The 16139-nt window shown below is 43.7% G+C and overlaps 1 protein-coding gene across 1 annotated transcript in view; it reads right to left on the minus strand.

Moving 5' to 3' along the window:
* Positions 1-16139, minus strand: part of LOC109923036 (ceruloplasmin) — a 62886-nt gene that overhangs the window by 39939 nt on the left and 6808 nt on the right. Inside the window, exons 2-6 of the mRNA XM_048604785.1 lie at positions 13175-13419; positions 10430-10642; positions 5126-5305; positions 1661-1915; positions 579-747 (exon numbers count right to left, since the gene is read on the minus strand). Coding sequence (XP_048460742.1) covers positions 579-747; positions 1661-1915; positions 5126-5305; positions 10430-10642; positions 13175-13419 — 1062 coding nt within the window. The remainder of the gene's footprint in view (positions 1-578; positions 748-1660; positions 1916-5125; positions 5306-10429; positions 10643-13174; positions 13420-16139) is intronic.

Here is a 16139-nt window from a genome sequence, read left to right on the forward strand (position 1 = left end):
TCCAGTTCTGAGGAAGGGTCGGACTCCAGTTCTGAGGAAGGGTCGGACTCCAGTTCTGAGGAAGGGTCGGACTCCAGTTCTGAGGAAGGGTCGGACTCCAGTTCTGAGGAAGGGTCGGACTCCAGTTCTGAGGAAGGGTCGGAAGGGTCACTGGACCCGAAATGTTAACTCTGTTTTTTCCTTCACAGATGCTGGCAGACCTGCTGGGCTTTTCCAGCAACTTCTGTTTTTGTTCCTGATTCACAGCATCTGCAGTTCTTTAGGTTTTTATTATGGTTTCCAGAGCTGTTTGCCAGTGAAGGAACCTGCTAGCAAGGGGGATCTGTACTGGGCTTGTGAATATTAATGATCCGACCAACCATACTTGGGTACTCTGAGGCGTGAGACTTTGAATGCTGCCCCAGGGAAGACTAGGTGTATTGTCTCCAAGAAATATTCTATGATTCTAAGAAACATATCCCAATGCATTCAACCCAATATCATATCTCAAGTCTAGAAATTTGACCACAGATTGACATTTTCTCCTGGTCTGCCTACTGCTCTTGCATGTACGTACACAACGCCTTCATGCAACATACCCATGTGGACTGGTTAAAGGCTTTGCTGTGAATTGGTCCAAACCAGATGGTGCATAGTCCCAGATGATTTCTTCTGCAGCAATGTAATAACGTCTTTCTTTTCCTTCACTTGTAGCCTCTTTGGTTTTCTTCTCATAGCCTACAACCTCAAATAAGGCTTGCATTCCAGCTGTAACCATAAAAATAATCACAGTTATTATTGGGTATTAGAACAGAATAGCGATTGGATGCGTATCTAAGTCAGAAGGCCAAAAGTTTGAGTCTTGTGCTGAACATTCTTGGTAAGGCGAGTCTAAATTACAGCCTCAAAATACCGGGATTTGGGCTGTTCTCATCTAAATGGAGTATCCACTGATTCTTTGGCACAATTTCTGCCTTGGAGACAGTGGTGTTGGACTCGGTTATTACTGGAGTTAGGCCTAAGTTAGGGAAGACAGAAATTCTGATTCAAAATACTGGACCAAAGACCAGTAGACTACTAGTGTCCAATAGGTATGCGGTCCTGAACCTATTGTGTGCTCCAGAATGAATAATTCAAAACTATAGTTAATGGTAACTCTGGACCTGTCAGACTAAGAGTGTACACAAATTGATACAGTGCCTGACAAGAGTTCAACCCAAAATGTTTGTTGTATAGTTTATCGTCCAGCCCTGTAGACAGTTATTGTACAGTGGGTTGGGGTTAAGGGTCAATCTGAACATTGTGTACAGTTCTCTGGCTTGATAATTAGGAATTTGTGCCGAGATACAGGTGACTCAAAGATCTCTATCAACTCAAACTGAGATTCATACTTTTAATTACCTGTTCTAGTTTTCTCAGATCAGGGAGACCAGAACAAGAGGGTAGAACTTTCAAATTAAAGGTAAATCATTTGAACAAAAAGAGGCTGGAAATTTACATTTCTATTGCCCCCGTTGAATAAATTTCAAGTTAGGTAAGGTTATCACGGAGAACGATCAAATATGGAGAATGTTGGAATTTTACACATTCCCATTCCTCTTCCGAGACCCTTCAAGCACAAAAAACAAATGCAGGGAAATAAAGCCAGCAAGAGTAAGGATAAAAAAAAAGCCTTTCCAACCTTCTATATGATCATTGACTTGACAACTGAGCAGCCATGTTCCTGGATTCTTGGGCACCATTGCGACTGTGACAAACGTGGCAGGAAATAGGCTGATGGTATCAACGTGCTGATGCCTATCGATCAGAGATTGCCCATGGAAATAGGCAGAGTGTACGTCCACCTCATTTCCCATTCCAAACAGATACCAGATGACTTTGTCCCCAGTGAACATAGAGAGGCCAGGGAGGTTTCCGTAGACATATCCATTAATGGCTGAAAAAAGGTACAGAGTGTAATGCCTTTAAAAAAAAATATTGATTTTGATATTGATCCATCAGCAACATCATGCTTTATTAAACTTGTGCTATCGCCCACAACTCCAAAACCCCATCACTACTCCTCCCAACGAAGCACCTTGACTCTTTACTCCATTTTTTCTGCCCCATTTGGTTTCCCAATCTGTACAATAGCCCCTCTATGCATCTAACCCAACCTCAGTGCAACCTAGCAACAGTTTCTCCTAGCATTTGCCAACTACTGCTCAGGGGAGGACCTGAAGGACTGAACCACAAGGATTCCTCTCATGTTGTGGGGACTCTGCATAGTTCCCCATCCACATCTTTGCTGGAACAGCTGAGGAATAACTTGTTGCAACCTGTGACCACTTAAGGCATATCTTTCATCACATCTATCATGGCTCAGCATCCAACTCAGTACCCTGTTCCTGATTTTGCCCCATACCCTCTGACCTTTTTAGCCCTAAGAACTATATCCAACACCTTCTTGAAAACATTCAGTGTTTTGGCAAAGAATTCCACAGGCTTATCACTCTCTGGGTGAAGAAATTTCTCCTCATCTCAGTCCTAAAAGACCAACTGAATGCACATGTTAACTTTAAGAGAATCCTGAACTAGGAATCCCAAGTCCCTTTGCCCTATAGATTTCCAAAACTTTTCCCCACTTAGAAAATACTCTGTGCTTCTATTCTTCCTACCAAAGTGCATAATCTCACACATTTCCATGTTGTAATCCATTTGCCACGTCTTTGCCCACACTCCTAGATTGTCCAAATCCTTCTGTGCCCTCCTGCTTCCTCAACTACCTCCACTTTTTTTTATTCTTTTGTGGGATGTGGGCATCGCTGGCTGGCCAGCATTTCTTGCCCATCCCAAGTTGCCCTTGAGAAGGTGGTGGTGAGCTGCCTTCTTGAACCACTGCAGTCCTCCTGCTGTGGGTTGACCCACAATGCTATTAGGGAGGGAATTCCAGGATTTTGACCTAGCGACAGTGAAGTAACCACGATATATTTCCCAGTCAAGATGGTGAGTGACTTGGAGGGGAACTTGGATGTGGTGGTGTTCCTATATATCTGCTGCCCTTGTCCTTCTAGATGGAAGTGGTCTTGGGTTGGGAAGGTGATTTCTGAGGATCTTTGGTGAATTTCTGCAGTGCATCTTGTAGATAGTACACGCTGCTGCTACTGAGCATCGGTGGTGGAGGGAGTGAGTGAGTGACACCTGTCTGTCCTTTGCAAACTTAGCAACAATGGTGAATGGTAGGGCCTTAAGGAGTGTTGTGGAACAGAGTGACCTTGGAGTTCAGACGCACGGTTCTCTGAAAGTGACAGGTAGACAGGACAGTGAAGAAAGCTTTTGGCACACTGGCCTTCATCAGTCAGGGCGTTGAGTACAGAAGTTGGGAAATTATGTTGCAGTTGTACAGGACATTGGTAAGGCCGCACTTGGAGTGTTGTGTTCAGTTTTGGTCACCTTACTATAGGAAGGATGTTATTAAACTGGAAAGAGTGCGGAAGAAATTTATAAGGTTGTTACCAAGACTCAAGGGACAGAGTTATAGGGAGAGGTTGGACAAGCGAGGACTTTTTTCTTTAGAGCATAGAGGACTGAGGGGGGATCTCAGAGAAATGTATAAGACCATGAGAGGCATGGATGGGATGAATGCACTCAGTCTTTTTCCCAGGGTTGGGGAATAGATGACTAGAGGGTATCAGTTTAAGGTAAGACGGGAAAGAATTCATAGGAGCCTGAGGGGCAGCTTTTTTACATGGACAGTGATACGCATATTGAATGAGCTGCCAGCAGAAGTGGTTGAGGCAAGTACATTAACAACATTTAAAAGGCATTTGGACAAATACATGGTTAGGAAAGGTTTAGAATGATATGGGCCAAGTGCAGGGAAATGACGTTAGCATGGATGGAGATTTTGGTCGGCGTGGACCAGTTTGGGCCAGAGGCCTATCTCTGTTCTGTAGGACTCTATGACTCAATGATTCATATTCTTCCTGCCAAAGAAAATTTCCTTCGTCCAGAGCATTAATATATAACATGAATTGTTGTGGTCCCAATACTGACCCCTGTGGAACTCCACTAGTCACCAGCTACCATCCTGAAAACACACTTTTATCCCCTACTCCCTGCCTTATGCCAGTCAGTCAATCCTCTATCCATGCCAATACCTTGCCCTTAGGACCATAGGCTCCTATCTTATTGAGCAGCCTCCTGTGCGGCACCTTGTCAAAGGCCTTCTGGAAATTCAAATAGGTCATGTCCACTGGCTCTCCTTTGCCTAACTTGCCCATTAGCTCCTCAAAGAATTCTAACAGATTGATGAAGCCATGCTGACTCAGCCCTATTTTACCACGCACTTCCAAGTACTCTGCAATCTCATCCTTAATAATGGACTCTAAAATCATACCAAAGACCGACGTATAGTTTCCTGTCTTCTGCCTTTGTCCCTTCTTAAACAGGGGTTTTACATTAGCCATTTTCCAGTCCTCCAGACCTTCCTTGACTCCAGTGATTCCTGAAAGATCCCCAGCAATGCCTGTCCAATTGCCTCAAACTATATCCATCAGAACTCTGGGGTGTAGTCCATCTGGTCTGGGTGATCTATCTACCTTCAGACCTTTCAGCTTCCCTAGCACCTTCTCCTTAGTGATGGCCACTACACTCACCACTACCTCCTAACTCTCCTGAGCTCTGATATGCTGCTGGTGTCTTCCACTGTGAAAACTGATGCAATGTCCCTGTTCAATTCCTCTGTCATTTCTTTATTCCCTTTACTACATCTCTGACCTCATTTTCCAGTGGTCCACGCACTCACTTACCTTTTATATATCCAATAAAATCTCTCGCAATCTTCTTTTATATTACTAACTCGCTTCCCCTCATAGTTTATCTTCTCCTCCCTCACCCACCTCCCTTATTGCTTTCCTAGTTACCCGCTACTAGTTTTTTTAAATGCTTCCCAATCCTCTGGCCTTCCCACGAACCTTCGCCAGTGAATATAACTCTAATGACCCAGCACTTAAAGCAACATTAGCACATTGTGGAATCAGTACACTTTTACTGTAATTGAGAACTTGGCAAGGACAAGATGACACAGGAGTTTGTGCAAAACAGGACCATGAAGTCTTGTGAAGTTGAAGCCATTACAATCAAGTACACGATGATGGTTTCTTACAGTGCATTTTGTTACTTTCCATGAAATCTTCATCCTCTGTATCCACTTTACTTGGAGTTGTACAGTAAGTTCTGATATTTTCCTCCAGATACCAGCTGAAGTTTTCATCCACCACTGAGAACATTAAGGCAAACTCTTCATTTGTCGCTTTGCTCTGGTGTTTCTTGCCAGTTAAGACACCTAGAAATCAACAGAGAAGCGGAACTGATCAGTCAGATTTAATTCCATGATTTTCTTTTTTGGGAGCTATGTGGTGAGTAAAATGGGAAAGGTCAATTTGTAACCGTAAATTATTCAAAGTTTAAGGAAGCAAAAACTTGCATCTTAGTCTCAGGACATTCCTTTTCACGAACAACAGATTAATTTTGAAATAAAAATGGAAAGCATGCTGGAGAAAATCAGCAGGTCTGGCAGCACCTAGGGAGAGGGAAACAGAGTTAACATTTCCAGTCCAGTCTGACTTTGTGGTTTTGATGCACCAATAATTGAGGAAGGGTCACTGGAACAAAAACATTAACTTTGATTTCTCTCCATGATGCCAGAGCTGCTGAGCTTTTCCAACAATTTCTGTTTTTGTTCCTGATTTACAGCAAGCTCAGTTCTTTCAATCACAATTATTGATTGTTATGTAGACAAATATGTTCAGCTTTGTTTTATACCCAAGAAAGTCTCATAAACAGCAAATGCATGAGTGCACTTATTATGAGATCATTTATTGTTGGTGCTGGAGAAGGAATACTAAACAGAGCATCAGATTAATGCCCTACTTTGCTTTGTGTAGTCCGTAAGAACATAAGAACTCAGAGCAGAAGTAGGTGATTCAGCCCCTCAAGCCTGCAATGCCTTTCCATAAGGCCATTTCTGATTCACCCCAGGCCTCAACTTCTCTTTCATATCAGCTCCTTGTAGCCATCAACTCCTCAATATTTCAAAAATCTGTTATCTCCTCTTCAAATATTTTCATTGAGTTGGCTTCCACATTCTTTAAGGTAGAGAATTCCAAACAGTCTCTATCCTCTGAGAGAAGAAATTCCTTTGCATTTCAATGTCCTCTTATTCCATAATGAGTCCCCCACTCGTGCCAACATCTTCTCAATATCTACCCTCTCGAAATCTCATATGTTACAATAAGATCACATCTCATTCTTCTAAATTCAAAAGAATAAAAGCCTAAACTATTGAGTTATACTGGACATGTCAACCTCTTCATTCCAGGGATCAGCCTGGTGAATCTCTTTTGAACCGTCTCCAGTGCTGGTATTTTTTCCTTAAATACGGGCACCAAAACTGTACACATTATTCTCGTTGTGACCTTTTCAACATCCTATGTGTTTGTAAAAAGGGTTCCCTGTTTTAAAATCCAGACCTGTAGCAATAAAAGTCAAAATTGTATTTGCCTTCTAAGTGACTTGCTGCACCTGCATGCTAACTTTTTCAGTTTCGTGCACAAGAACACACAGGTCCCTCTGTGTTGAACTTTGTTAGGCGTCACTCTCCATTTAATTAACAGTCTGCCTTTTGATTCTTCCGACCAAATGCATGACCTCACACTTTCTCACATTAAACTCTACCTGCTAAGTTTTGGCACACTCACACAAACTGTCTATATCTCCTTGCAGAATCCTTATCTCCTTATCACAACATGCCCTCTCATCTATTATTGCATTATCAGTAAATTTGGATACTCTGTGGCCCCCTCCTCCAAGTCATCCAGATAGATAGTAAATAATTGAAGTCCTAAGACTGATCCTTGTGGAACTCCACTAGTTACGTCTTTCCGATCTGAAAGAGACCTGTTAATCCGAACTAATATAAAATGAAGAACTGTGGATACTGGAAAGCTGAAATTGCTGGAGAAATATAACAGGTCTGTTATCATTTGTGGAGAGGGAGAATGTTTAGAGTCCAATGACCCTTCTTCAGAACTGTTTCCATTTCAGAGGATAGGATGGCCATCAACATCCAATACAAACCCTATGACTCCCACAATTATCTGGACAATACATCTTCATGCCCTGCTTCTTGTAAAGACTCCACTCTATTCTCCCAGACAACAAGGTGCATCAGAAAAGCTTTTCTGAAGAAGGGTCTAGGCCCGAAACGTCAGCCTTTCTGCTCCTATGATGCTGCTTGGCCTGCTGTGTTCATCCAGCTCTGCACCTTGTTGTCTCGGATTCTCCAGCATCTGCAGTTCCTACTATCTCTGACTCTATTCTCCCAGTTTCTCTGTCTCCCTCTCATCTGTTCTGATGATGCTACTTTCTGCGGAAGGGCCTCAGAAATGTCCACTATTTTCCTCGGCCCAAGATTGCTGCCACAGTGATTAACAGGGCCCTCAGCCAAGTTCAACCCATCTCCCACCCTTCTGCCCTTACCCTTTCTCTTCTCTCCCACAATAGTTTTGTGGTCCCCCGGTCCTCACTTACAGCTGCTTAAGCGTTCAGCGGAATGCCACCATCAGATACATATTCCCCTCTCCTCCCTTGTTTCATTTTTCAGAAACCTCAGGTGCACTCCTCCTTCACTCCCACACAGCCTCACAGCACCTTCCCCCGCAACCACTGATGATGTAACACCTGCCCATTTACCTCCTCCCTCCCTCCCTCCTCACTATCCAAGGCTCCAGACACATCTTCCAGGTGAAGCAAAACTTTACCTGCACTGCACACAATCTAGTCTACTGTACTCGTTTCTCACAATGTGGTGTCTTCTACACTGGGGAGACGAAGCGCAGACTGGCTGATCACTTTGCAGAACATTCTGCCCATAAAAATGACCCTTAGCTTCCTGTTGCCTGCCACGTCAACACATCATTGTGATCCCTGGCCAACATCTCTGTTTCAGGCTTCCTGTAGTGCTCCAGCACAAGCTGGAAGAACAACATCTTATTTTCTGCTTGGGGACCCTGCAGCCTTCTGTACTCAATATTGAGGTCATTCATTTTATAACCTGAACACCTTCTCTGTGTCCTTTACCCACTCCCAGACCCAAGGCCCTATCATCACATGGGCTGCTTTCAGCACAGCCAAACCCATCTTCTCCTACTCATGGTCCTCAATGTCAGCTCCTTTTTCTCCCAAGCATACAATCATCCATCCCTTTGCCTAATTGTTGTTCTGTCTCTGCCTCTGTCGCTCTCTCTCTCTCTCTGTCTGGGCTCCATCTCCATTTATCCACTCATTCCTTCACTCACCCCACTACCACCCACTCCCCCACACTCCCTGTCTTCAGCTTACATACCATCCTTCCCCTAACTACCATAAGTTCTGAAGAAGGGTCACTGGACTCGAAACATTAACTCTGCTTTCTCTGCGCAGATGCTACCAGACCGGCTGAGTTTTTCCAGCAATTTCTCTTTTGGTTACATTTAGCTGCATGGAGAGATTGAACACCCTTGGTTTGTTTTCACTTGAATGACGAATGACGAGGGATGACCTGACAGACGTTTAACAAAATGTTGAAAGGCATGGATAAAATGGATAGCCGGATTTTTTTTCACGGGGTAGAGATGTCAATTAGTAGCGGTCATAGGTTCAAGGTAAAGGGGAAAATGTTTAAAAAAAGATGCGAGAGGCAAGTTTTTTTTTTACACAGAGGGTGGTAAGTGCCTGAAATATGCTCCCAAAGGAGATGGTGGGGGCAAATACAAGAACAACGTTTAAGAGGCATCTTGACAGATATATGAATATGCAGGGAGTAGATGCATAGAGACAAAAGGTTTTTAGTTTAGAAAGGTGATATGTGTCAGCACAACGTGCAGGGCTGGATGAACACAGCAGGCCAAGCAGCATCATAGGAGCAGAGAGGCTGACGTTTCGGGCCTAGACCCTTCATCACAGTTTGGTTGGCTGAAGGGCCAGTTCCTGTGCTGTACTTATCTTTGCTCTTTGTTCTTTATTAATCCTGACTCTGTGTACTGTGTGTTAACCGATCCTCAATCCATGCTAATAAACCCCCTAATACAATGAGCTCCTAATTGCGCAATAGCCTTTAATGCGGTACCTTATTAAATGCCTTCTGAGAACTAAGTAGCCTACTTCTGCTGGAACAGGAAAATAGGATTTAATTTTATTGTCTCACCTGGGAGATAACACCTCTGGCAATTCTGATGAAAATTGCCCTCAAACTGAAACATTGGGCTGCAATCTTGCACTTTTTGGCCAAGTTTGAATTTTATTGAGTTTCCTGGAGGGGTTCCTGCTACGAAGCTACAAGTTTTCCCATACTGTAGTCCCAGATTTGCCTCATTAACTGCCCACCCTGATCCTGCGGTGCCCGTCTTAATTCATGCCAGTTCGATTCTACAGCTCACCACAGAGCTCAGCGCTGACAGGATATCTCAGAATAGACCAGCAACTCTGGCACCCACACCGGCTTCAAAAGGCTGCTGTGTACCTGGAAAAGCACTGTCAGTCTGGAGCTTCCCTGCACTCTTCGTGATGTTTTCCCAGGAGGTGGCAGATAGGAGAAGGTTAGCATCCTGTTTTGTGGACAGGCACCTGGAGTGCCCAGCAGAGGAAGATGTCCCCTAACCCCCAGGACCAGCAGAGGAGGCCACACCATCAGATTGTGCCAGGCTGGCCCAAGCATCATCATCTGGGTCATTGCAGCCTCAGCCACCTGGAGGAATGGCCGGCAGTGAAGGAAAAAAGTCAATGACCTTCCCCACTTTGCCAGGGCATGTGCCACCATCTTCCATCTGGGGCTGGTGTGCTTGCTGCCCCTGCGGTTGTTGTTGACTGACACCCAAGATGGTGGTTTGATGGTGGAAACAGTGAGCTGGAGCCTCCAAGTACCTGCTTGGAGTTCCATGTCGGGAATTCTCAGTGTCCCGTTTCTTTGCAGCAGGTGGTAGGGTAGGAAGCTGCGTACTATTAGGATGAGGTGTAAAGTTAATGAGGATGCGTTTGACAATGCAGGTAACTGCTTCTAACGTCAAGAAAGGCCTTGCTGGACTTATCCCAGATTTCCCGCCATAGCCCTCATCATTCAGGCCCCTACAATGTTCCACCTATTAACTTTGCTTCACTCCACCGAAACAGCCTGACTTGCTAGTACTTCGAGCATTTCTTGCTTTTATTCCTGTCCATTAAATAATGTCTAATGTAATGTTCTGGAAATGTTGGAACAAACAATTGCAGTAAAGATAACTCCTGTACAAAGTGGGCAGTGGCAAACATCCAACTTTTACATGTTAGACTTCACCTCTTCCTTCACGTCAAACTATAAGGTTCACCAGTGCAATGTGTTACCACCAGCATATGCTGTGCATGTTGACATCATCACAATTTTGTCAATCATTACCTTTTTTGCAAATAATCAAGGGTCCAATAAGTCCAGCTGAAACATCTCTGGGTGTGTCAATATGCGAGTGATAAATCCTTGTCAAACAGTCTACATCATTCTCAGTTGGGCTTTGATCTTCTGTTAAATCCCACTTGTAAGTGTAGTTTGTTCCTGGATTTACATGGTCATCCAGTTTCTCTCTGACGGTGGAGTTGTCAGGATAAAGTGCACCTCGGAAAGCAAAGGACAAGATAAATTGCATTGCTCTGTCACAATAATATTCTGCTCATGTTTGCAAATCAGTACGAAATTGAAAGTTTCATTTATGACTTTTTAAGTTTCAAGAAACTTCATTTGAAAGCCAAAGCCTACAATACAGAACACTACAATGTTTGAAAACAGTAACTGTTGCTTTTTTCAAAATTACTATTAAGAGTGTATTTAGCTTCATGTTGATTTTTTGAGCTTGAATGAACTAGCTAGGGATCTAGAATTGGAAGAGGTCACACAGCATGAAGAAACTCTGAGACAGCTGTAGTGTTTGACATTACTAAGTAAAGATACCATAGTCCCCAAGGACTGCCCTCTCATTGGGGTAGACACCTGGTGATGCTTTTAACCATGTGTCAGGCAAGGGGGGAGTTTGAGAAGATAGAACCTTCATGGTAACCTCAGCCAGAATGGGAATTGAACTCTCATTAGTAGTTTCATTCTGCATTGCAAACCATCCAGCCAAATGACCCTATAAAAGGGAAAGGGGTAGGAGAGCGGGGTCTAGATCGAGGAGAGGCCAATGATATGGAAATGTGGAGCTGAAAGGCCCCGACCCGAAATGTCAACTTTCCCACTCCTCTGATGCTGCCTGGCCTGCTGTGTTCATCCAGCTCTACACCCGTGTTGTCTCAGACTCTAGCATCTGCAGTTCTTGCTATCTCCCAGTGATATGGAAGTTATATTTGAACTATAGCCACTGTTATAATATAGGACGTGCACCAGCCAATTTGTGTACAACATAATGCTCACAAACAGCAAAGAGATAAATGATCACTCAAACTGTTTCAGTGGTAATGGTTGAGGTATACCATAAAAATATAGAAATTAGGAGCAGGGGTAGGCCAATCAGCCCTTCAAGGCTGCTCCACCATTCAATATGATCATGGTCGAATAAATGTTGACCAGAACACTGAAGAAATCTCTCCTGCTCTTCACAACAGTGCCACTGGATGTTTTAAATGTATAGTTTAGAGAGCTGGGCCTTGGTTTCGGTTGCACCTCTGAAAGTCAGTGTGCAATAGGGGAATTACTGGCAATTGGGCAATTGTATGATTCTTCCTCGAGGGGAGGCAGTTTTGAGGAGAAGGTGGTTCACACCAGGTAGGATGACTGGGTATGTTAAAAAACAGAAAAGAGAATAGGGGATTGGTGCAAATGCTCAAGTCAGTGGGATCCAGTGAGTTAACCAGAGGGAATAATGATGGATAATGCAACACAGTTACAGTCTGAGAGAATCTTGTGATAGGTTTTGGTTAAGGCCACTTGGCGCTGTGAAAGAGGCTTAAAGGTAATGGGACAGATTGAAATTAAGTTATGGGATGGATCTTCTGTATCTTTGTGGAAATTGGAAATGACATTCTGAAGGTGCACGTGATATTGTGGTGCACTGTACAAAGGATTGTGGCAGCTTATGGGTTAACCCCTACTTGTTTTCATAGAAAGTGATTCTGTTTGGAGTCACACAACCCAGAAGAGGCCCTTTAGCCAATCAAGTCAGTGTTGACCTATCTACACTAATCCTACCTTCCCTTACTTGGCTCAGAGCCTTGAATGTTATAATATTTCAAGTGCTCATCCAAGTATTTTTTAATGTTTGTAAGGCTTCCTGCCCCAACCACCTTCCCAGGCAGTGTATTCCAGACCTCCACTACCCTCTGGGTGAAAAAGATTTTCCTCACACATCCTCTAAACCTGCTGCCTCTCACCATTTAAATTATGCTGCTCTCTATCCACCCTGTCCATAACCCTCATAATCTTATACACCTCCATCAGGTCTCCCCACAGCCTTCTCTGCTCTTGAGAAAACAGTCTGAACCTTGAGTTACTCCTCGTTATTGAAAGCATACTGTCCGGGTGTATCATGGTCTGGTATGGCAACTGCTCTGCCCAGAACTGTAAGAAACCAAAGAAGGTGGTGTGCACAACCCAGACCATCACGGAAGCCAACCTTCCATCCATGGACTCCATTTACATGGCTCGCTGCTGTGGAAAGGCGGCCAACATCATCAGAGACCCATCAGACCCCGGTAATGCTCTCCTACAACCTCTTCCATCTGGCAGAAGATACAGAAGCCTGAACACAGGCACAAGCAAGTTCAGGAACAGCTTCTTCCCGGCTGTTTCAGACTGATGAATGGATTCTCTACCCTCAAATAATGCTGACCTTGCTAACGTTGATTTTGCCTAGTGCACTCCCTGTGCAATATAACCTGTACACCTCTGTCTAAGTCTTTGTACAACCTCTGAACTGTACATCCTTGCTTTCTATGAAATGCCTGTACTGCACATAAACCAAGCTTTTCACTGTACTCCGGTACACATGACAATAAATCAATCAATCAATTAAGGAAAGGCAAGACAATTTGTGAAGGAGTGAGTAAATCATGTGTCACTTTCCAGTAGCTACTGATAGTCTAGAATTGCATTGCTCAGTTACCCAAATAAGAACAAAGAATGAAAATAATAAACATCAGCTGGGAAAATTGTTACCTTCATTTTCTTTAGTGTAGGTGAAACCGTGTGAATGAAGTGTGTAAGGTCGAGAAGCGAAATTCTTCAGGTGAACCATGACGACATCACCTTGTTCAGCCTTTATAATTGGTCCTAGAAATCCCAACCATTCAGGTTTAGGAATCTCCTTGCTATAATTGCCATCTGTATACTCCATATACACAGCTTTCTTATACACACTTCCTATTCTGGTCGGACTTCGTTTCAGGAATACAGATGCGTGCCTGTATATTGTAAAATACAACTGGTATCAGAATACAAAGGGAAAAAAAAGGACTTGTAACTTAAAAAGTGCCTCTCATTGGCTCAAGGTTTTCCAAAGCAGTTCACAGCTAATGAAGTTAATTTGTGCAACTTAAGGAAGGCCAATAGAAGGAGGGGCTGAATAGGCTGGGGATATTTTCCCTGGAGCATTGGAGACTGAGGGGTGACCTTACAGAGGTTTATAAAATCATGAAGGGCTTGTAGAGGCTTATAAGGTCATGAGGGGCATGGAAAAGGGTGAATAGCCAAGGTCTTTTCTCCCAGGGTAGGAAGTCCAAAACTAGAGGGCAAAGGCTTAAAGTGAGAGGGGAAAACTATAAAAGGGACCTAAGGGCAATTTTTTCACACAGAGGGTGGTGCATGTATGGAACGAGCTGCCAGAGGAATTGGTGGAAGTTGGTACAATTGCAATATATAAAAGGCATCTGGATGGCTATATGAAAAAGAAGGATTTAGAGGGATATGGGTCACGTGCTGGCAAATGGGACTAGATTAATTTAGCATATCTGGTCGGCATAGATGAGTTAGGCAGCACAGTGGCTCAGTGGTTAGCACTACCGCCTTGCAGCACCAGGGACCCAGTTTCGATTCCACCCTTGGGCGACTGTCTGTGTGGAGTTTGCACGTTCTCCCTGAGCCTGTGTGAGTTTCCTCCGGGTGCTCCGGTTTCCTCCCACAGTCCAAAGATGTGCAGGGTAGGTGGATTGGCCATGCTAAATTGCTCTTAGTGCTCAGGGATGTTTGGGTTAGACATGGGAAATCAGGGGTAGGGGAATAGATCTGGGTGGAATACTCTTTGGAGGGGTGGTATGGACTTGTTGGGCCGAATAGTCTGTTTCCACACTGTAGGGGTTCTATGATTCAAAGAGTTTGTTTCCATGCTGTATGTCTCTGATTCTAAGCCAATGTCCCATAAAAAAACAAGAAGTTTTTTTTTGATGTCCTTGTTTAAGAAATACCTATTTGTAAAGAGACTAAGAGAATGCATTTGCTATTTTTCAAAAGTGGCCATGGGTGATTTTAGATCTTTTATTTGTCTGATTAATTGTGTAATAATCATCTCAACTAAAAGAACAAAATTTCTTTGCATAGCTGCATTTACATCTGTGCTACTAAAGCCTATTTAAGATTCTCCTGTTGCATGAAGCACTGTAGTACCATTCCTCAACGTGTGGTCATGCAGAATCACACTGTTAAGCCTTTCAGACTTAATGGATACTATAAATTGTACTTTCCTTTTATTTAATTTAAAATGGACTTTGCTAGATTTCTAGAGTCGCTGCTATTGTTCGCAGGATTTGCAATTTGATAAAAAGTTTGCACTGTGAATTGCAGGAAGGCATAGCCAAACCGATCACCCCTATGGAATTTCTCATCCTATATTATGTGGACAGATTGCAAAACAATGAGATAAGGATTTTCGGGCTCTCGATGAAGGGAAAAAGCATCGAGTGACTGCACAGAAATTTGATGAGAGGAAACCATTGGAAGCTTGAGCCTCAGCAAGGAGCTGTCATGTGGAGGTAGTGATAACTCTGCACTGAGGCTGGCTGTTGTTTCTGAGGCTATTGCTGGGTTGGAGGTGAGCTTGAATCCTTTAGGGTCCCAACCCAAAACGTCAACTTTCCTGCTCCTCTGATGCTGCCTGGCCTGCTGTGTTCCTCCAGCTCTACACCGTGCTATCTCTGACTCCAGCATTGGCAATTCTTACTATTTTTGAATCCTTTATTAATGTCTGTAATGAAATGTGTCTAACTTTTTGTCTAGTGTAGTATAGTTCATGTTTTATGTTTCCTTGTTAAATAAACATTTTAGAACATAGAACATAGAACATTACAGCGCAGTACAGGCCCTTCGGCCCTCGATGTTGCGCCGACCTGTGAAACCAATCTGAAGCCCATCTAACCTAAACTATTCCATTATCATCCATATGTTTATCCAATGACCATTTAAATGCCCTTAAAGTGGGCGAGTCTACTATTTTTGCAGGCAGGGCATTCCACGCCCTTACTACCTATTTTATTCTTTGTCTTAAAAATATTTTGGCAGCCCCCAATGAGTGAGTTCAGTAACTGACCTCCATGGATAAAACAAAGTTAGGAGCTGACAAAAACAGAAGTTGCAAGAGAACTTCAGCAGGTCTGGCAGCAACTGGGGAGAGAAAGCTAAGTCAACTTGCTAGAGGCTTGGAGTTTAAAAGTAGGGAGGTTATGCTGCAGCTGTACAAGGTGCTGGTGAGGCCACACCTGGAGTACTGTGTACAGTTTTGGTTTCCTCACTTGAGAAAGGATGTACTGGCACTGGAGGGCATGCAGAGGAGGTTCACTAGGTTGATTCTGGAGTTGAGAGGGTTGGCTTATGAGGAGAGATTGAGTAGAGTGGGACTATCCTCATTGTAATTTAGGAGAATGAGAGGGGGGATCTGATAGAAATGAAGGGAATCGATAAGATAGAAGCAGGGAGGTTGTTTCCACTGGCAGGTGAAGCTAGAGTTAGGGGGCATAGCCTCAAAATAAAGGGGAGCAGATTTAGGGATAGTAGGAACTGCAGATGCTGGAGGATCTGAGATAACAAGGTGTAGAGCTGGATGAACACAGCAGGCCAAGCAGCGTCAGAGCAGCAGGAAAGCTGACGTTTCGGGCCTAGACCCTTCTTCAGAAATTCTGAAGAAGGGTCTAGG

The sequence above is a fragment of the Rhincodon typus genome, chromosome 13 (assembly GCF_021869965.1).
Source record: "Rhincodon typus isolate 14 chromosome 13, sRhiTyp1.1, whole genome shotgun sequence".
NCBI classification, from domain to species: domain Eukaryota; kingdom Metazoa; phylum Chordata; class Chondrichthyes; order Orectolobiformes; family Rhincodontidae; genus Rhincodon; species Rhincodon typus.